The 23,174-nt window shown below is 40.7% G+C and overlaps 1 protein-coding gene across 3 annotated transcripts in view; it reads right to left on the minus strand.

The window, feature by feature from the left end:
• Rok (Rho associated coiled-coil containing protein kinase) overlaps positions 1-23,174 on the minus strand; it is a 91,181-nt gene that overhangs the window by 46,817 nt on the left and 21,190 nt on the right. For 2 of the 3 annotated variants that reach the window (XM_076210823.1, XM_076210825.1), the window contains exons 3-12: positions 20,503-20,584; positions 19,213-19,337; positions 18,251-18,422; positions 17,012-17,129; positions 15,877-15,961; positions 12,302-12,585; positions 8,688-8,779; positions 6,046-6,205; positions 5,018-5,066; positions 2,778-2,804 (exon numbers count right to left, since the gene is read on the minus strand). In XM_076210823.1, coding sequence (XP_076066938.1) covers positions 2,778-2,804; positions 5,018-5,066; positions 6,046-6,205; positions 8,688-8,779; positions 12,302-12,585; positions 15,877-15,961; positions 17,012-17,129; positions 18,251-18,422; positions 19,213-19,337; positions 20,503-20,584 — 1,194 coding nt within the window. The remainder of the gene's footprint in view (positions 1-2,777; positions 2,805-5,017; positions 5,067-6,045; positions 6,206-8,687; positions 8,780-12,301; positions 12,586-15,876; positions 15,962-17,011; positions 17,130-18,250; positions 18,423-19,212; positions 19,338-20,502; positions 20,585-23,174) is intronic. The other variant, XM_076210824.1, reaches the window with a different exon arrangement.

Below are 23,174 nucleotides of genomic sequence, written 5' to 3' on the forward strand. Positions count from 1 at the left end.
GCGAGTAAATGCCTTGGTGGATTAAAGAGTGTAATGAGGAATAGACATTTAGGAATGGATGCGAAGAGGAGACTGTATGAAGGAGTGATTGTGCCAACAGCACTGTATGGGGCAGAAACGTGGAACATAAGAGAAGAAGAGAGAAGGAGTTTGAATGTGTTTGAGATGAGGTGTCTGAGAAGTATGGTGGGGGTTACTAGGCTGGATAGAGTGAGAAATGAGGAGGTGAGGAGGAGAACAGGGGTGAAAAAGGAGCTGGGAGATAGGGTTGATGAAAGAATATTAGGATGGTTTGGACACATGGAAAGAATGAATGAAGAAAGACTAGTAAAAGAGGTATGGAAGGCAGATGTGGAGAGAGTGAACATGAGGGGACGTCCTAGGATGAGGTGGATGGATGGGGTGAAGGGGGCTTTGGGGAAGAGGGGAATGTCTGTTGAGGAAGGAAGGGAGAGGACGGAAGACAGAGGTGAGTGGAGAATGGTTGTATATGGATGATGTGTGATTGCATGAGGAGGAATGGGCGGGGGGGTGGGGTAGTATGTGTGAGTAAATTTTGACGCAGCCCGAAGGGATTTCTCCCCGTCCTCTCCTTATATGCAAGGGGGGACGGAGAGGGGGGGTCGCCGATTAAATGAAGTGGCCTTGCTGTGGATGTGCTGTGTCTTGCGACACTGCTTCTGACCCAGGGCGGTGGGCAAGGTGCAGGGATGACCCGTCATCCAGGAGGTGCTCAGATGAGAGGGAGGGTGGGAGGGGTGTGGAGTGTATTTAGGGATGTAATGGGTGGGAGTGTTTTTATGCCATTCCCTTTTTGGCTACCTCCCTTGAAAGGGGGAAAAAGCCTTGGTATATGTATGTACCATCGACACCAGCTTCCTTCCCCTCATTCACATTTAATTCTTCAAAGCACTCATTCCACATATCCACAACCACTTCTTCCTCTTTTCACAGTCTTCCAGTTCATAGAGAAATCCACAAACTATACGTTGTTGAAGGGGATTATCAAGAAAGACCAATTCAGGAAAATTATTACCATCAGGAAGAACGGTTGGACCAACACCCTCAAACCTTTCTTCCAAATTTTGATGTGTAACACAAATGACTGCAAGACCCATGCAATTAATAGCAGGCAATACCAAAGATGACCTGTTAGCACACAATTCAAGCAGAAACATGAAGCTGGTGAATGCATTATTAAGAGAATATATATATATATATATATATATATATATATATATATATATATATATATATATATATATATATATATATATATATATATATATGTATATATATATATATCACCAGGGTTGAGTGATGCTGCCATGAATGTTCAATATGTATGTAGACAAAGTGGTAAGGGAAGTTAATGCAAGTGCTGGGAAGAGGTTTGAAGTTGGTGGATGACAGTAGGGGATGTGAGAGGTCAACAGTCTATGCAGATGATGTGCTCGCAGCTAATTCAGGTTTGAAATAAAGTATTCAAGTATATTGAATGGGGAATATGGAAGTGAGTGTAAAGAATGCTTGCAGATAAGGCTGACAAAAAAAATACTGGTATAGTTTGGGCCTATGAATAAAATGAGATGAAATACCAATAAAACAAGCACAGAAGGCAGAAGTGGATGGAGTGACCTTGAAGGGAAGACCAAGAATGAGGTGGAGGAGCAAGTGGCATGAGATGCAAGAGGAATGTATGTCAAGCAGGGATGGGGGAGAGTATCAAATAGATGCACATGGAGCAGTTATGAATGAATAAGTAAATGATATGGCCTAATAACATTTCCTATTGTCAGTTTTATTTGTTCTCATGTGATAAAGTAATGATTGGAAACCAGCTTCAGCTGCTGAGCCGAGCTGTAGAGGAGATGTATTGCTGCACTGCCTCTGACCCGAGCAGTGGGTGGGGGACTAAGATAACCCTTCATCCATGAGGAGCTAAGATGGATGGAACAACAAATGGATTTTAGGACAAGTGTTGGGTAAGTGTATTCTTTGACCTGGCAACACCCTTATAAGGGAGAAAGAGCCTTTTGGTGTATAGAAAGTGTGGGATGTGCTGTGTCCTGCGACACTGCTTCTGACCCAGGGCAGTGGACAGGGTGCAGGGATGACCTGTCATCTAGGAGGTGCTAAGATGGGAGGGAGGGTGGAGGGGTGTGGAGTGTTTTCGGGGATGAAATGGGTGGGAATGTTTTTGTGCCTTGTCCTTTTTGGCTACCCCCCTGGTAAGGGGGAAAAAAGCCTTGGTATATGTATGTATATATTGATACATTGTGCTGAGAACAAGAAGGTGGTTGAAAGAAGACCCAAGTTTTGGTCCAACTTTCTTCCTAAACAGCTTTGCACAAGGGTTCCTTCAGCTTAATCCTAATTAGTATTGTCCGAGGGCAAAGTAGTTAGGAATATATACACTAAAGGCCCTTCCCTTTTATCTAGAGGTTGGCAGAGTAAAAGTACACCCACATCTCATGCACAATAAAACTCATGAAACGTCCCTCCCACCTCAGCGGCAAGCCTAATAATAAAAGTAATTATACCATGAGTTAACTGAAAAAGGTAGAGTGGATGCACTACCATATTCCTATCTGATTATGTCATAATTGAAGCCCCACACCATTTCACATTTACTGTTGCTGAACTGAAGGTGACTATAGCGCCACAAGAGAGATGAAAAAGGCCATTACATGCACACAACCAATGCTTGTGAGGCTTGAACTCCACTCTGAACAGCTGAGTTGACATGCTTAGTTACTCATGCTATGCGACCATACCTTCAGCATCTCCCAAAGTAAAGCATTCTGTGGAAAAGACCAAAGCTACACATTATCTGCCTCATCTCACCATACGTGCTGTCAAACATCAAAACCATGTTTCACTCTCTGTATCACCTACTATCTCTCAATCTTCAAGTTCATCTCCCATAAGATGTTATGATGGGATAATTTTCAAACCATCTACACTGTACTATCCTCCTTGAGTGATACACTCAAGGAAAATAAATTACAAGTAATGATAATATTCCTTCCATTCACCCATAATCTGACAATACCTTGTACTTCAGATATATTGATATTAATCAATCAGTTCATTCCACTATCTCTCTTTTGCACGAGATCTGTGTCCACTAAACCATCCATGGTCACTAAGTCAGTTGCAAGTCACTAAGTGAAGAAATTTTGTGTTGCTGTCTGGAGTATGTGAAGGAGAACATGGTATTTAGTGCTCTGTGTCTTGTTGTTGACATTCCCTAGACTGTCTGTCTGAGCAATACTGTCTCCTTGAGGAATGCCATGGCTGGAACAAGGTTTTCCCACAAATCCCTAAGAGAGTGTTGTGTTGTTGGCGTGTGCAACTGTGTACATTGCAGTCTTAATGTGTTGTATAGTACAGGGTGAAGTGTTACATCCTGGACAGTTATCTGTGATGTCATCATCCAGCTTCGTTTGGTAACTTAGAAGGGCTGGATGGTGGCTGCACAGAAGCCTGACCAAGTGGACTCTGTCCTCTGGAGGGGAGAGAGGATTCAGAGGGATGGATATCAAGGGGTCAGGCATGCTGCACTTTATTGTCTTTCAGTTTGTTGATGGAGCAGTGGGTGATGTGATTAAGAATACGCTTCTGGAGACTGGTGTCTGGTGGTTGTGGAAGAAGAGAAGAGAGTATTTGTGTATAATATAGGTTTTTGGGTGTCGTTTTGACATTTCTTGGAGTGCCATGTAGTGTAGTGGGTGGGCTGTGTTTGTGGACTGTGGCAAGTGTTTGTGTGCCTCTCATGTCAAGGTGATCCTTGAATTTGTGGACTTTTGTTTCATAATGTGGAAGGTCTGTGGGTGTTGTATTTTTGCAGCCTATAATCACCTACTAGGAGGTGCTAAGATGGAAGGGAGGGTGGAGGGGTGTGGAGTGTTTTCAGGGATGGAGTGGGTGGGAATGATTTTATGCCTTTTCCTTTTTGGCTACCTCCCTAGTAAGAGGGAAAAAGCCTTGGTATATGTATATATGTATGTAATCACCTTCAGAGCTTTGTTCTATATAGTGTTGTGGTGTGTCTTTGTGAGGTTAGGGGCCCTCATAGGACTCACATAATTCTTCACTGAGCATATATATTGTTTCTACACTGTAGTGGTAGTTTCTTTGTTTCTGAATGTTGTACCTGCAAGTGATTTAAACATGTTGAGTCTAGGTGTGCATTTTGTCTTTATGTTTGTGATGTGTTGTTTGAATGACATGGATGTATAATATGCTACACCAAGAGAGACTTATCACTAATACCATACTCCAACACCTTGTCGATACTACATACTGACAAATGTCTGTTCTTTACACTTTGGGCTTGCAGAATAAAATTTCTCAGCATTTTTCATAGCTGAAATACAAAACCCATGTTTTCTAAGAATGTTAAGCTGCAGAGAACTGCTGAGCTCCTTTCAATGCTGCATGATCTAGTAAACAGTCAATCAAGGTGAAGACACTGGATGTTTGAATATCTTTCTTATATTGATTGAGCAATCAATATGGATGCACTGGGTGATTATATTCAGTAAATACTCCAGCTTTATATAATCACTTAAACCACGACTTCTCGTCAGCATTTATCGGCCGATTACACCTTTTGACATGACACAACAATATATATATATATATATATCTTTTCTGATCTAGCCAACACCTTCAGCAAAATGGACCCATGCTAACAAATTCCCTATTGAAAATCCCTTTCTGTCAAGCAATTTTTTGCCCCTGGTCTCTCTTGCAGAAGACCTGCATCCTTCTTTTAGTTGAAAATCCATCTATGAATAATAAGTTTGTCTTTCCCTTGAGCTATATCTACATAAACTATGCCACAGCATTAGCGAGGCCTAAGACTATTTTTGAGTTAACCAAGAATGCTAGCAATCATACAGCAGTAATGAACTCTAAATAAAGATATTAGTATTTTACCTAATTACTAAAATAAATAAATACATAAATAAATAGGTAAAGAACATAATATAACCTTGAAACTACTTACCAAATTCCTATTACTGTCTGGTCTGTCGGTCCCCAAACTACTCAGCAGTCTGTAAAGTAAGTCAACCAATCAATTAATCAATCCACTACCTTAGGTCTCTCTAGCAAGAGATGCACAGCCCCCAAGTAACTGACAATAGCCACCAGATTGGCTCATAAATCACTCAAGGAAAAAACATTGTAATGTTGTCTGGGTAAGATTAGAGTGGGGTAAAGTATTTGTTCTGTGTCTTCTGTGTAGTGACTGTGTAGTGTAGGAAGACCCTACTAACTATAGACTGGTCTCTCTTACAAGTACATTAGCTAAAATTTGTGAAAGAAAAATCGAAATTGTTTTAAAGCTGGATGGTGACCTGAAATTAGTTGTGTTATTATGGTTTTTGCTTGCTGGGGAAGAGATTTCCTTGTAGGGTTACTGTCTGGAAGAGTTTGGTGGTAAATATGAGGCTGGTAGACAAGGCTTTAGAGCTAATGAGAATGTGAGGAAATGAGAGGTGAACCAGTTATTGTTTGTAGATGGCATTGCATTTGCAGCAGAGTTGGTGGAGGGAATGAAGCAGTTAGTGACTGAGTTTGGGAGGATATGTGAATGGAGAAAGCTGACTGTAAATGTAGGCAAAAGACAAGGATAGATGGTGGTGGCAAAATAGAACTGAGTTTGAAAGGTGTGAGGCTGCAGGAAGTGGAGAGCTTCGAGTATCTAGGATCACATGTAGCAGGGAATGTAGTTAGGGTGGAGGTAACTTACAGAGTACAGGAAGCAAGTAACTATTTGGGAAGGATAAAATGTAGCCTATCATGAGAAAAAAGTGTGGTGATGAACACAAAGTTAGACTGTATGAAGGGGTGACTGTACTCACAACAATGTATGGAGTAAAGACTTTAGATGAAAAACGAGGCCAAAAACTTATACAGTCAATACCTCCATGTGAAGAACCAGAAAGTGTCAAGTGACCTTTGGGTATTGAACAAAGAAGCCTTGATACAATTCATAATGTAACAATGAGGTTACAATGGCACAATACTCACTGGTAGTCTTTGGAATAAGTGAAGCCCACGAAGGGCAAGTTGTTGCCCACAAAGGCTTTTGGTGTTGGAAAACTCTCCTCAGGAGAGTCGTCATTCTCTACCTCGTCAAAATTGCTTGTGTCATCATCGCCAATCAGTTCAGGTACAACGGGGGGAACATCTGCAAAATGGAATTGGTGATCAACACAATTCCTTTGGGTAAGTATGTTTTTACAGAGTGAAAAACAAGATTTTTTCTTTATATATTTTCAAATTCATCTTTAGGCACTTCTATAACTGACACATTTCAACAATCAATCTGTCCATCTGTACCCTTTACTTTTTCTCTACCCAACTTAGCTCCCCACACTCTTTTCACTTCCTTCTAAAACCTTTTATCTTTTCTTAAAATTCTCCCTCAAACACCTACTCCACCTTACATACATCCTCCTCTTGGTCTCCCTTACCTTGTGTTTTTGGTTCCACCCTCTTTACTCTATAGCTGGGACCCATCATGAGTACTTACATGCAGAGATGAGCATGTTCCTCAGTGTGTTCCTAGGTGCATTCCGATTTAGTATGGCCACTGTTAGTGCTCTCAAACTATTAAAGCTTGAGAGACAGAATCATACCGAAATAAAAGTCTGGTGGACCACATACTATACCAAAGAAAAATTTTGCAAGCCACATACTATACTGGCATGTATATTGCTTTAATAGACTGGGAGTGCTAACCGCAGCCAAACTAAAGCAGAACGCACTGAAGAATGCACAGAGGAACACGCCCAGCTCTGCCTACATGTCAAGGTCCTGCAAGACGGACAGTAAATCTACCATGAGGGGCTGGCACTTGGTCTTCATACTGGGCCCATGCTCCTACACTCCAACACACCTTTCTCTTTCACTCAATGTTAACGCATCTACATTTCTTTTCATACATACATATACCAAAGGCTTTTTCCCCCTTACATGGGGGGTAGCCAAAAAGAAAAAGGCATAGAAATCACTCCCACCCACCTTACCTCCCACACACTCCACCCCCCTCCCTCCCTCCTATCTTGGCACCTCCTGGATGACAGGTCATCCGTGCATCCTGTCCACTGCCCTGGGTTAGAAGCAATGTCGCAAGACACAGCACATCCACAGCAAGGCCGCTTCATAAATTCGGCGACCCCCTTCTCCATCCCCTCATGCAGGAAAGGAGAAGACGGGGAGAAATCCCTTCGGGCTGCATCAATTTTTTTTTCTCATACATACTTCTTCACCCACTCCCCCTCATGCATCACATCCTCATCTATACACAACCCTTCTCCATTCACCCCTATCTTCTGTCCTCTCCCATCCTTCCTCTACAGGCATTCCTCTCTTTTGTAAAGCACCCTTCACCCCATCCATCCATCTCATCCTAGGATGCCCCCTAATATTCACTTCTTCCACACTTCTTTTAGTAGTCTTTCTTCACTCATTCTTTCCATGTATTCAAACCATCCTAATACTCTTTCATCAACCCTATCTCCCAGCTCCCTTTCCACCCCTGTTCTCCTCCTCACCTCCTCATTTCTCACTCTATCTAGCCTAGTAACCCCTATCATACTTCTCAGACATTTCATCTCAAACACATTCAAATTCCTTCTCTCTCCCTCTCATGTTCCATGTTTCTGCCCCGTAACTTTCTTTTCACACACTATTAAATATCTTCCCTTTTCATCTAATCTGTACCACATCTCTTCACATTTAACGACCCAATTAATGGGGTTCTGGTTTTAGTCATCATCCTGGACCAGTGGTTGGCAACCTGCAGCTCCAGAACCTTCTTAAAAAATATTTATTCCATCAAAATGAAGACATCATGTACTGTACATTTGTAAAACATTCCAAGAAAAATTAAATATATATATATATATATATATATATATATATATATATATATATATATATATATATATATATATATATATATATATATATATATATATATATATATATATATATATATATTTTTTTTTTTTTTTTTTTTTTTTACTTCAAAAAGATCTGTAACCATCAATTATCATTTATAAAAGTGTTTTTCTGAATCTGAATTTATTCTTTTGTACTGTGGCTCCAACAGCACATTTTTATTACACTTGAGGGAAAAAAAAAAAAATCTTCTAATTGTAAAGATTGCCAACCACTGTCCTAGATCCTCTTGGCTTAATTTTTCATTGAAGAAAAATACAAAATGAGATATCCCTACCCCCCCTCATTCCACCCCATTTAATCAACACACATGGAAACATTGTGACAATATTCTTTTTCCCCACCATAGTTATATACACTTCAGCATTAAAATTCTAGTTCCCTGAAGACTATCCAATGATACAATGTCAAAGTTAATTTGTTCAGTTTTATATGATTTAACATTATGAACTCCCCTTCTCAGAGAGGACTAGGAGAGTGTCTCCTTATGGAAAACTCTTTGAAGCAGGGAACTTAATGTATTAGTCCTTTACTATAAATTCACTCAGCCCTTAATCAGCCTCCAACCTTGTGCCGAAATAGCAACACTGAACTTTACCACAACAATGTTCTATACATAATCTATAACACCTACTACCAAAAAACATCAATTAAGTACATTAAAAATAACAATATATATATAATTAAAGGGTTTCTGTACTTACATTCCCGAATTGTGTCAAAAGTCCACAAATCATTGAAGAAAAATCTGTGTTTTTTAATCTCATCAACTCCATTTCTCCCTAATCTCACAAGCCTGAAAACAGATAAGTGGAATTGAGACCATGGACATTTCCAACCTATCTACATACATACATATACCAAGGCTTCTTTCCCCCTTACCAGGGGGGTAGCCAAAAAGGACAAGGCACAAAAACATTCCCACCCATTTCATCCCCTAAAAACACTCCACACTCCTCCACCCTCCCTCCCATCTTAGCACCTCCTAGATGAAGGGTCATCCCTGCACCCTGTCCACTGCCCTGGGTCAGAAGCAGTGTCACAGGACACAGCACATCCACACCAAGGCCGCTTCATTAAATCGGCGACCCCGCCTCTCCGTCCCCCCATTGCATGAAAGGAGAGGACGGGGAGAAATCCCTTCGGGCTGCGTCAAAAATTTTTGCTCACACACACTACCTCACCCCCATTCCCCCGTCCAATCCACCTCATGCATCACAACATTTTCCATATACAACCATTCTCCATTCACCCGTCTTCTGTCCTCTCCCGTCCTTCCTCAACCGACATTCCCCTCTTCCCCAAAGCCCCCTTCAACCCATCCATCCATCTCATCCTAGGACGTCCCCTCATGTTCACTCCCTCCACATCTGCCTTCCATAGCTCTTTTACTAGTCTTTCTTCACTCATTCTTTCCATGTGTCCAAACCATCCTAATTCTCTTTCATCCACCCTATCTCCCAGCTCCCTTTCCACCCCTGTTCTCCTCCTCACTTCCTCATTTCTCACTCTATCTAGCCTAGTAACCCCCATCATACTTCTCAGACACTTCATCTCAAACACATTCAAGTTCCTTCTCTCTTCCTCTCTCATGTTCCATGTTTCTGCTCCATACAGTGCTGTTGGCACAATCACTCCTTCATACAGTCTCCTCTTAGCATCCATTCCCAGATTCCTATTCCTCATTACACTTTTTAAACCACCAAGGCATTTACTCGCTTCTCTCAATCTACATTCTACCTCCACCTTCACTCCACCCTTTCCTGCCACATTTGCACCCAAATATCTAAAACTATCCACTTCCTCCAGTTGCTCTCCCCCAATGCTCACTTCCAGATTACTGCCATCTTCACCCCTTGTACATCTCATCACCTTACTTTTACCCACATTTATCTTCAGCTTTCTTCTATCACACACTCTCCCAAACTCTGTCACCAGCTTCCTCAATCCCTCCTCCGATCCTGCCACAAGCGCAGTGTCGTCCGCAAACAACAGCTGGCTCACCTCCCACTTTTCTCCATTTTCCTTAACCATCTCCAATCCCTGACCCACCACCCTTGCATTCACCTCTCGCACCACCCCAACCTATCTATATATTAAAAAGGCTTCTCCCTCACATGGAAGAGAGCCCCCTAAAGCATACACTCCCACTCCATCCATCCCATACTCATCCATCATGCATTTGTCCCCCCCTTCCCCTCACATACAAACAAAAATCTTAGCTCCTTGTGGATGAAGGGCTAAACCTGTTCACTACCCACTCTCTGAGAACCTCCCAATTACATTCCTAAACTCACACTTGCCCCTCCCTTTCAACTTAGTTTCACTAAATGCCAACACCATACCATCCCAATACTCTTTCATCAACCCTATCTCCCAACTCCTTTTCCACCCCCGTTTTCCTCCTCACCTCCTCATTTCTCACTCTATCCAGCCTAGTAACCCCTATCATACTTCTCAGGCACCTCATCTCAAACACATTCAAACTCTTCCTTTCTTATGTTACACGTTTCTGCCCCATAGTGCTGTCAGCACAATCACTCCTTCATACAATCTCCTCTTAGCATCCATTCCCAAATGTCTATTTCTCGTTACTTTTTGATCCCCCAAGGGATTTACTTGGTTCTCTCAATCTACATTTTACCTCCACCCCTACTCCTCCCTTTCCTGCCACATTCACACACAAGTATCTAAAACTATCCACTTCCTGCAGTCTCTCTCCCTTAATACTCACTTCCAGTCTGCTGCCACTCTCCCCCTTTGTACATCTCATTACCTTACTTTTATCCACATTTACCTTCAACTTCCTTCTTTAACACACCTTTCCAAACTCTGTCACTAACTTCCTCAATCCCTCCTCTGATCCTGCCACAAGCACAGTGTCGTCAGCAAGCACCAGCTGGCTTATCTCCCACTTTTCTCCATTTTCTTTAATCATCTCCAATCCCTACCCCACTACTCTTGCATTTACCTCTCACACCACCCCATCCATATATAAATTGAACAGCCAGGCCACATAACACATCCCTGACAAAGTCCCACCTTTACCTCAAACCACTCACTCTCTCCATTTCTACTCCTAACACAAGCTCTACTATATACATACATATACCAAAGCCTTTTTTCCCCCTTACACAGGGGGTAGCCAAAAAGAAAAAGGCATAGAAACCACTCCCACCCATTCCATCCCCTACATAATCCAATCCACTCCACTCCACCCTCCTCCCTCCCTCTCATCTTGGCACCTCCTGGCTTGTGGCAGCTTGTGTTGTTCTGCCACAAGCTCTACTACTCTCGTAAAAACTTGACTGCTCTAAACAGCTTTCCTCCTATCTCATATATCTGCAATACCTCCCACACTGCCTTCCTGTCTACCCTGTCATAAGCATTTTCCAGATCCATAAAAGCTTACCTTTTGCTATAGCTTTCCCACATATCTGTCTTACTACAAAAATCTGATCTATGCAACCTCTACCTGTCCTAAAACCACACTGTTCCTCTCCTAATCCTCTTAAACAAGACACTTCTATAAGCCTTCCTAACTACACTTAACAACCTGATCCCTCTCAAACTACTACACTCACACTTGTCCCCTTTCCACTTGTAAAGTTGAACTATACAGGTGCTCATCCAGTCCTTTGGCACTCTACCCTTTCTTAAACAAACATTAAATAACCTCACCAGCCAGTCCACCATAACTGTACCTCCTTTTTACAGACATTCTGCATGGCATCCATCCAACCCAGGTGTCTTACCTGCCCTCATCATCTTAACAGCTGCTTTTACTTCATCTTTTTTTTATTTCTCCTCCATTTTCCTCACTCATTACGGTCATTTTCTTTGTGCTTCCCACTGCAACTACTTTTCCTTCCCTCTCCTTATTCACATTTAGCAACTCCCTAAAATACTCTGCCCATCTTCCCCTTACTGCCTTCTTTTCCATTATCATCTCTCCATCTGCACCTTTCACCTTTTCTTCTCTACTTGATTCGCCTCTCAGGGAGAGAAAAGATAAAAATGAGAAAAAAGAAAAAAGAAAAAAAAGATAAAATGAAAAGATAGAAAATGAGGAGACACACAGAGAGAGAGAGAGAGAGAGAGAGAAAAGAGAAGAAAGAAAAAAGAAAATATAAAAAGAAAAGATAAAAAAAAGAAAAACAGTCACTTTGTATTCATATAGAAATAGTTCCTCATTTATGAAACCATGTAAAAGTACAATTTTCTTTCATTCCAAATCATCTTTATACAAAAAAAATCACTGCTTTTGCTAAAAATAAGTCAAGCTTTAAAAAAAATAATAAATCATACAATTACTCACCTATCTGTTAAAAAACCACATATCAAACTCTTGGCTTCAGAGCTAATTTCTACATCCTCTGGAAACTTGAGCGAATTTTCGTGGTCCATGATTTTGCCATAGGTCCCAACCAAAGAGTCCGCATAAAATGGTGTATCACCAACAAGCATTTCGTACAAAAATACCCCCACCGACCACCAGTCACACTCCCGCCCATACACACCCTCCCCACCCTGAGACTTTAACACTTCTGGAGAAATGTAGTCAGGAGTGCCAACGGCAGTGTCCGAGTGTACAAAACCATCCTGCAAAAAGAAGTATCATTCAGTAATATTTTACAGAAAATAAAGTAAATCATGTTCACATGTGAAGCAATATATTCAAATGACAGGAGTTAAACATGAAAGATATGAATATACATTAAGTGTGTTAAGTTATGAGAAATAGGTTCTTGTGAATGAATGCAACGAAAAGATTCTATGACATGTAATTATAATCACACCAAGAGTTAAGAGAAATAAGTTTTTGTGAATGAACACAGCAAAAGGATTACATGATGGAGTAATTGCAACCCCGGTACTCTGTGCAGCATAAACATGGAGTGTCATGGAGGTAGAACGAGACATTTGAGAAATATGACAAGTCTGACAAGAATGGATAAAGTGAAGTGTGGAGGTGAGGCAGAGAACATGGGTATTTAAATGCAAGAAGAAACTGTATTATCAACAATTCAATTAAGGAAGAGGACTGTACGGAATCTATTTGGGTAGAGATTATAGGCAAGAATAAGAAAGTTATTATTGGCGTCTTGTATAGACCTCCTAACCTCAGCACTGAGTAGACTGATTCCCTGATTCATGAAATTCACAGTGTGTCCCAGTACAAAAACGTTGTAATCATGGGAGATTTTAACTATAGAAACATTGACTGGGAAACTTTAATAGGAGATCATGAAGCGAAGAAATTCCTAGATGTGGTGCAGGATAATTTCCTAAAACAAATGATTACCGATCCTACGAGGGGACAAAATACCCTGGACTTAATTCTAACAAATAATGAGCACCAAATTAGCAGCCTAATAGTGGGAGATAGTCTAGGCTTTAGCGATCATCAAGAAATAAGATTTAATGTTATTTGGGAAAAATTAAAAAGTACGAATAACGTTCAAGTACCAGACTTCAGGAAAGCAAACTTTGACAATATAAAAACCTATTTGAAATTGAATACGAAAAGCCAGGCGGACGTCTCAGACATTCTGAATTCTCATTGCAGGGCTGGTAGTCAGGTCTGGGTCACGGTAGGTCAGGTCTGGGTCACGGAGGGTAATATGCATACCTTAGGTCAGGTCAATTGGGGGCGAGGGCCCAACAGTCAGGTCAGTAATTTAGATGAAATGTATAACAATCTAACTGATCTAATTATTAATGCACAAAACACATTTATCCCCCTAAAGTCAATAAGGAAAAATAGTAATACTCCCAAATGGATGACGGACAGATTGAAACATGATATCGGAATGAAAAGAGGACTTTACGTAAAAATAAAAAAACGGGGAATCACATCTTAGATCAAGATATAACGAAATGGCAAAGCTGGTTAAAAGGAATACACATTCAGCGAAACATAACTGAAATCAAGGTTACCAGTCAAGCAAAATCCAACCGAAAGGGTTTCTTTCACCTCTATAGAACAAAAAATAAATAAAGAATAGGACCAATTAAAAACGATGAAAATGTCATGATAGAATCGGAGGAAAAAATGAGTGAGGAGTTTAACAACACAACATACGCTCTATAAAGGATGTGTGGGAAAACACAGTTTCGGCTATGGCATTCCTTGGGGAGACGGGACTGCTCGGACAGACAGTCTAAGGAACGACAACAACAACAACAACAACAATTATTTTCTATCGGTGTTTACTAATGAGAGGTTAGATAAAGTACCTGACTGCGATCCGATTTTCAGAGGGGATGAAGAAAGTAGTCTAACTAATATCAGCATTAGTAAAGAAGAGGTAGTCAAGCAGATTGACAGACTTAAAGCTATAAAATCTCTGGGTCCAGACGAAATTTTTCCAAGAATGCTTAAAGAGTGTAAATTTGAAATCTGCGACCAGTTAACTGAAATATTCAATAAATCGGTAGACACTGGTTCTGTTCCAACTGCTTGGAGGCAGGCAAACGTTGTTCCTGTTTTTAAGAAGGGAGATAGATCGTCTATATGCAACTACAGGCCAATCAGTTTGACATCGGTTATGGGAAAAATGCTTGAATCAATAATAGTAAATAGACTCAGAGAACACATTGAAGGGCATAATTTAATTCGTGATTCACAGCATGGTTTCTCCACAGATAAGTCATGTGTGACTAATCTTCTATCCTTTTACACTAAGGTATATAAGGCGTCAGACAACAATGAAAATTACGATGTTATTTACCTTGACTTTAGCAAAGCGTTCGACAAAGTGCCACACCAGAGACTACTAAATAAAATCAAAGCCCATGGCATAGGAGGAAAAGTGTTAGAATGGATTAGAGCTTGGATTAGTAACAGAAAACAGCGGGTCACAATAAATGGAATAAAATCTAGGTGGGGCAATGTTACTAGCGGGGTCCCCCAGGGCTCAGTTTTGGGTCCCTTGTTGTTCATTATGTATATAAACGACTTAGACAATGGGTTAAATAGTGATGTTAGTAAGTTTGCGGACGACACTAAAATAGGACGCCTAATTAGGTCAGGAGACGACACCCAGATTCTGCAGGATAATCTAAATAAACTGTTAACATGGTCGGTGAAATGGCAAATGAACTTCAATATCTCTAAGTGTAGCGTGTTAAACGTAGGGCTACACAACCCAGAAAATACAGCTTAGATAACACGTTTTTAGAAAAATCTGAGTGCGAGAGGGACTTGGGAGTTCTGGTGAGTCCGGACCTTAAAACCAGGAAGCAGTGCATTAGTGCCAGAAATAAAGCTAACAGTGCATTAGGCTTCATTGCTAGGACGGTAACGAATAGAAGTGCAGAGGTAATTATCAAACTCTATCTAGCGATAGTTAGACCCATCCTTGACTATGCGGTACAGTTTTGGTCTCCGTCCTACAGAATGGACATAAATTCACTAGAATCAGTACAGAGAAGAATGACCAAAATGATACATGGACTTGGAAATTTGCCTTACGAAGAGAGGCTTAGGCACCTAAACTTACACTCCCTGGAAAGACGCAGAGTGCGGGGTGATCTAATATAAGTGTTCAAGTGGATCAAAGGCTATAACAAGGGTGATGCAAACAAGGTCATCATAATAAAACAACAGGGCAGGACTCGCAGTAATGGGTATAAACTGGACAAATTTAGATTTAAGAACGAAATAGGCAAGAATTGGTTTACTAATAGGATGGTCGATGAATGGAATAAACTTAGTAACCACGTAGTAAGCGCTGAAACCATCAATTGTTTTAAAAAACGATTAGACAACTTTATGGATGGGGATGACAGGTGGTGATGGATACGGAGCTGCCTAGTGTAGGCCTTATGGTCTTTTGCAGTCTCCTTTATTTCTTATGTTCTTAAACATGTGACAGGTCTTCTACCCACCTTGTCCATCTTCATACAGGTACCAAAGTCAGCCAGCTTGAGGTGACCCTGTGCATCAAGCAGCATGTTGTCTGGTTTTACATCTCTGTCAAAAGAAATATCACATTAGAAATCCATATTAAAAGGAATAATGATAATAATAATAATAATAAATAAAAAGCCTTAATTGCACTTAGTAGTGGTAACAAATCAAGAAGTTGCCCATATCAAAGACCCACTTACACAACACCTATCACAGCACCTTGGAGCTGAAAGCTTGCTTGGCCCTTCACCAGTATTGGTCTAACACAATGCAGGTAGGTACATCTCATTCACACATCCACAGCATGGCTTCAAAGCCAAAGTTGGTTTCACCCCACAACCATTTCACTATCTGGTGACTTTCTTCCATGTCTCTAGAGCATGTGTAAGGAACATCTCTTTGAGCCATGGCATCCATTCCATTCACTATATCCTCTGACACATTCTTATCTCTCGCACTTTATCTTCACTGTTCTACAGACATTATGTATAGCCACAACTCTCTTCACCCCTTTTGTCTCAATTCTGGGTCTTCCTCTTGAGTTTATTCCACTTCTGATTTCCATACTATCTTCAATAGTTATTCTTTGTTTCATAACTGCTGAGTAGAACTCCACACCACAGGAGCCAGTAGTGGTTTGTTGTCTTCATCTCTCTCTCTCTCTCTCTCTCTCAATGATGCTGTGGTACCATTCATCACCAATAATCCTGTTGTCCAATTTCAACTGCCACCCAGGGCTGAATTAATTTCAGCATCACTGCAATGCAAGCCAGCACCCCAACACTTGTGGTCATGGAGTTGGATATATGTGTAACATCACAACATCATCCATAGATTGGGCATATATGTGCTATGAGCTCTCATCTGGGAGGTAATAGTTGTTCATCACAAGTCTAACACATGATTGAAGACTGGTGAATCACTCACACACACAAACATATATATTTATATAAATACAAGTACTGTATATTTATGACAACTGAAGAATGTGATAAAACCCAACCTTATCCAAATTTAAAGTTATGGAGGATAATCGGAAAGTACGAGACAATGCTCCTTTCCTGTATACTATAATTAGGTAAATGCAACAGCCTCATGAACCACGTTGCTTACCGGTGCACAAATCCCATAGAATGGATTGCATCAAGGGCAAGGACCACTTCTGCACAGTAGAACTTGGCCCATTTCTCTGGCACATCATAGTTGGACATGAGGTTCACCAAGTCACCACCTGGAAGGGGGTGGAAGCAGTTAGGTTACAGTAATACACTGTTATCCAGGATCTCTTGAAAGATTGCTTTTTCCACTTCTTTTCATTACAACAGATTGAGTAAGTATAATGTAATTTTTTACTTAAAATTTTCTTTATATAAACTAAAAGCACCTCTCTAAATAAAAGATGGCCTAGTCAAAGCATATACAAGGTTAAGCAATATATATCATAGCTATAATATATTTCATTTTGTGGCAGAGGACAAGAATAATGTCACCATGTTCCCTATGTCATAAAAGTCAACTATATGTAACAGAACAAGGGGCTAAGAGCTACCTGTTTTTTGCATTTTTCTCCCACTGAGTGCAAAAAGTACGTTTTGATGTGGCCACCTCTTTTATTTGGGGAAAATACAGAAAAGATAAACCTCCTCCCATCACTCCACCTCATTTAAATCACCTTATACAACATTCACTGGATCATAGGAAATTTTTTTTAAAAGATTTTCTAAACAATAAATACAACTCACAAAAAGAGTGCCTAATCATAAAAGATTGCTGTGTAACTCTGGTTCAAAGGGGTGTCCCTAAAATATTGACTGCATAAAATTAATGTAGTCAATACCCCCATATGGGGAAAAGAAGGGAAGGGTAGGTGAGGATATGGAAGGGGAGGCAGTAGAGTGAGTGATATATATATATATATATATATATATATATATATATATATAGAGAGAGAGAGAGAGAGAGAGAGAGAGAGAGAGAGAGAGAGAGAGAGAGAGAGAGAGAGAGGAGAGAGAGAGAGAGAGAGAGAGAGAGAGAGAGAGAGAGAGAGAGAGAGAGAGAGAGAGAGAGAGAGAGAGAGAGAGAGAGAGAGAGAGAGAGAGAGAGAGAGAGAGAGAGAGAGAGAGAGAGAGAGAGAGAGAGAGAGAGAGAGAGAGAGAGAGAGAGAGAGAGAGAGAGAGAGAGAGAGAGAGAGAGAGAGAGAGAGAGAGAGAGAGAAAAGAGAGAGACAGAGAGAGAGAGAGAGAGAGAGAGAGAGAGAGAGAGAGAGAGAGAGAGAGAGAGAGAGAGAGAGAGAGAGAGAGAGAGAGAGAGAGAGAGAGAGAGAGAGAGAGAGAGAGAGAGAATCACTCTTACCCGGCATGTAGTCCATCACCATATATAGGAACTTATTATCTTGGAAGGCAAAATGCAATTGGACGATCCATTCGGAGTTGGCGTGGGCCATGATATCCCTCTCCTCCCAGAAGAAGGCAGAGTCAGATCTCTTGATCATTTCAAATTTACTGAGGAGTTTCATGGCATAAACCTGAAAAAAAGTAAACATTTAGGGAGAATGAAGTGTAGTAAAGTTTTGGTACCTGGGAGATGAACAGAAAGAGAGGACTGTATGAAGGGGTGAATGTGCCTATGACACTGTATGGGGTCCGAGATTTGGAATTTGAGGAAGACAGAAAGGAAGAACCTAAATGCATTTGAGATGAAGTGTTTAAATAAATATGGTGGGGGTTAAAAAGACGGATGGAGTGCAACAAGCAGTAAGGGAAAGGAGGGCACATGGAATAAGTGAAGAAAGGCTTGCAAAAAAGCAAGTGGAAGGCAGGTCCTGATGGTGCAAACTTCAGGAGAAGACCAAATATGGGAATGATGGATGACATGAATGGGGCCTTGGGTAAAAGGGGAATGTCTGTTGAACGGGGAAAGGAGAGGGCAAGATGGAGGTGTGGGTGGAGAGTGGTTGTGGATGAATGAGAAATTGAAGTGACCCAAAGGGATTACTTTTTGTCTGCTCTGTATCTTATTGAGTGGATCGGGGGGGAGGGTTGCCCTGTATTGATGTAGGCATAAACCAGCTTCGGTTGTTGGATCCTTAATCCACAAGGAGCTAATATAAAATGGACAACAAATGTATGTTGGATGGATGAAGGATGAATATTTAAGTTGGCCATGTCACTCTACTTCATAGGGGGAATGCCTTTTCAGGCCTTTTTGAAATGTAAAAAAATATATATATACATACATACACATTTATGACACACACTACTATAATTATATACAATTCACATTTCGTTCATGACGAGAACACCAAATATCTTTACCTGTTTTGTGTGTTTATGTCTAACAAGTTGAACTTCTCCAAATGCTCCTCTCCCTATGACTTTTATCATATTAAAATCCTCAGCCTGCACCCGTAAGGTCTCCACCCGGTGCATGGGTTCCCGATCTGAAAAAAGGTTTTTACATACTGAAATTTATCCTCCTTTTTAGACACAAGGATTAGTTCAAGAGTTAAAAAGAAATGTACAAGATGACTACAATGACTTATTCTCGAGGTTTAAGCCTTAGGGATCCTTTGTAGTGAGGAATCAAGTTATGAAAACCTAATTTTTGTACTGCCATTTACCCATGTTGCAATGGGTAGGAGTGGATGCATGCATTTGACTTGACTACCTCCATTACAAGGGGGATAAGGATGACGATCATGTTCCCTACAAGTAAGAAGCCCTTGATATATAGACAGACAGCAATTCTCACAAACAGGAACAATTGATTTGGAAAGCTTAGGCCTCAAAAGTCCATCTAAAGATCCTTCTGCAACTTCATCAGCAATGACATCCCTTCAGCAGATAACTGCATCCACCTATACTTTCTACTATGTATCATATATTTTACTGTTTCGTAAAAGTACCTTTGGCTCAATAAATGGTTGGGAACTGTCTTCTATTCTTTAATCTCAATCAACCAATTAATCTCTTGTCTTAGTTCTATTTTGTAAGGGACGTGACCTGTAAGCCCAAGATATCTGACAACAGTCACAAAATTGACCCATAAATCAACATACATGAGCAGCACAAGACAACATGTTCTACATCTATGTGGTGTTTTTATTTGGGGCATACATTGTCTGTTTCCATTACAATTCCACATTGATACTGTGTCAGTGTTGGATGGTAACCTATAAGGAAGCTGGCTACTACAAGTCTTGTTCATCTAAAAAGTACTTCCTCTTCTGTTTTGGGGTGCCCTTGCAGATAAGAACCACACATCCATCTGGGAGCACTCAATTATTATTATTACCACTATTCAACTAGTGGGGGGACGGAGAGGGGGGGTCGCCGATTAAATGAAGCGGCCTTGCTGTGGATGTGCTGTGTCTTGCGACACTGCTTCTGACCCAGGGCGGTGGGCAAGGTGCAGGGATGACCCGTCATCCAGGAGGTGCTCAGATGAGAGGGAGGGTGGGAGGGGTGTGGAGTGTATTTAGGGATGAAATGGGTGGGAGTGTTTTTATGCCTTTCCCTTTTTGGCTACCTCCTTGGAAGGGGGAAAAAGCCTTGGTATATGTATGTATGTATTCAACTAAAATATGAGCATCTAGCTATTCTTACATCTGTTAAGGAAGGCTTCCACATTCTTGTTCCTCTTGATGGCCTGATGATCACAGTCAGCCACCAGGGCCTGGATGGAGTCCTGCAAGCAAAGAGAAAGGACATGAAAACAATGGTATGTAAAATAATCCACTTACTAAATTCCTTTCTACATGTTATTCTTATAGTAACTATCCTAATTTGTAACTGGTTTATCATCTTCTGAACTTGGAGGTGCCAAAGTGGTGTCTCATAAAGAAAAAGAAAATATTATGGTTAACAAGATGAGGAGCCTACACCAAAAGGCATATAGCTGAAGGCAAAGCAATCATCTTTGCCCTAAGCACTTGGACTGTTGGGGCAAGTAGTGGTCACTGCCAGGAATTGGAGAGAAGTGCAGGATTTGAACCCACAACACTACCAGTGCATTTCCTTAATTGTAAGGATTCATCACAATGAACACACTACAGAGCAGACAGTTCATAATGAAAGGTACTTCAATGTTCTTAATTTTCTTCACACAATTATGAACTCATGAAAAATGTCACACAAAACAATAAATTAACTATTAGACTTTTGAGTGAATATTTTGTGTTTGAGTTAGTATATCTCCCTTATCCCTATCATCTCATGACATCAAGGGCTGAATTTTCCTAACAAACACAAGTGGTACCAAGGCTACACTTCACCACCCATCCAGAAAATTTGTTGCATCTGAAGCATACTTCCTTTTCTTCTGTTTATTTTCCTGCTCTTACTCTACTCTTGCTTTGTTTACAGCTACTGTGGGGCTGCAGATTTCCAGTCAGTAACACATGGAACAACAATTATCAATAGTACCAACATTTTCAAGTCTCTTCATTTTCATACAATCTGGCCATCAGTAATAAACTTCCCTAACCAGTCTATACATCCTATGCTGGACTCTGGGACGTTGGTTTTGTACTACATTATACCCATATTTCAAAGGGTGGATCCTGTCTTGACATCTTACTCCCTTCAACAAAGTGGCTATGGATTTTGCCATCACTATTTATAGTTTATTTTATCCCACCAAGGAGGTTCTTGAGTAGTTACTCTTGTAAACAATGCCTTGTTTCATTTCTGGGTCTGTTCCTAAGATAAATAAAATTACTGATACTGAACACAAATCCAAATGCACCTGGTGACAATTTCTAAGCTTTCCTCACAAAAAAGTGACATGAAGAATCAAGTTCCAATAATACTATGAAAGGTCTCCCTTGTTGCACATCTTTTGTCTCATCTGGACTATACATATTCTTTGTTTCAAAACTTAAGTTTCCTGTTCTTTATGGAGTCAGCATTATTTACATGTGAAATCTAAAGATACATCCTTTCATTCTCAAGGCAGAGACAACTCAGTGGAATGGTATGGAGCTGCAGTATTTTGACACAAAGGGCCACAACTAATATCTTATTTCCTTCAGCTAATTTAGGGTAACTAAGCAAGAGAGACAAAAATTCTGGGTGTACTAGGTGAACACTACCCATTAATCATGTTAAATGCACCATAAATATCAAACTCAATCACACAATCATGGATCATAATGTGAAATTAATTTTTCTCTCAAGTTATGAAATGTAGCAGCTGTTATGCACAACCCATAGCTAATTGTATCATGATATGGTACTAAGCAGATGGCAGAATAATGGGAGACTGAAAGAATATAAAGCAACAAATGAGCAACACTCTACTAGTACTGCACTGTATTAGTTTTCATGATAAGAAGCTCTATGTAGTAGTAATAATAGTACTAGTAGGAGTAGAGGCTGAAGGGGTAAGAAGAAAAGCACAAGGAAGTGGAAAATCAGGAAAAAGAGAAGCATGACGAGAAGGAAGAGAAGTAGGAGGAAGAGGAACAATAGGAATTGGACGAAGAGTAGAAAGAGAAGAAAGAGGAGGAAAAGGAGGAGAAAGAAGAGATGGTGGAAAAGGGGGGAGAGGGGGGAGAGGGAGGAGGAGGAGGAGGATGAGGATGAGGATGAGGAGGAGGAGGAGGAGGAGGAGGAGGAGGAGGAGGAGGAGGAGGTGAAGCAATAAAATGAAGGTAAGGATGATGATAGATTTTGAAAACAGATGGCTGGGAGAGGGTTCTCTTCAATTTCCTTCTTAAAGAACCACCACTATCAAGTACCTATCATTCACAGTACAAGTCCTAAAGGCTGTCTGTATGTTAACAGGAGTGTCACTAAATGGGGTGGCTTCTGTATATGCATCTGGGATCATCGACTGTGGTCAGGTAGCAAGGTCCAGGTCAGGACCATGATCAATAAATCAATCCATCCGCTGCACCAGGTCTCTCTTGCAAGAGATCCTTGGATCCCAGGTAACCGGTAATGACCACTGGATTAGTTTACAAGTCGTGCAAAGAATATGTATTGTGTTGGTGTCATGGTAGGGTGGCAAGGTATGATGAAGTGTTCTGTGTCTTCTGTATGATGGTTGCATCTGGGGCAATATGAACCTGTGGACCAGCCTATTCTATGTTGGTACTATCACGATGCTGGGTGGTGGGTCTGAATGTAGTCATGCCAGTGTGATCAATTAATCAATCCATTGCCCTGAGTCTCTCTTGCAAAAGATCCACGTAAGGGATAGATGAATGAAACAGCAGGACTGGGAAGTAAGGCGATGAGGATTATACACCTGGGGTGGTTCAAGGGTACAGTAG

Source organism: Oratosquilla oratoria, chromosome 2, assembly GCF_046742065.1.
Source record: "Oratosquilla oratoria isolate Oo_2021 chromosome 2, ASM4674206v1, whole genome shotgun sequence".
In the NCBI taxonomy this organism is placed as follows: Eukaryota; Metazoa; Arthropoda; class Malacostraca; order Stomatopoda; family Squillidae; genus Oratosquilla; species Oratosquilla oratoria.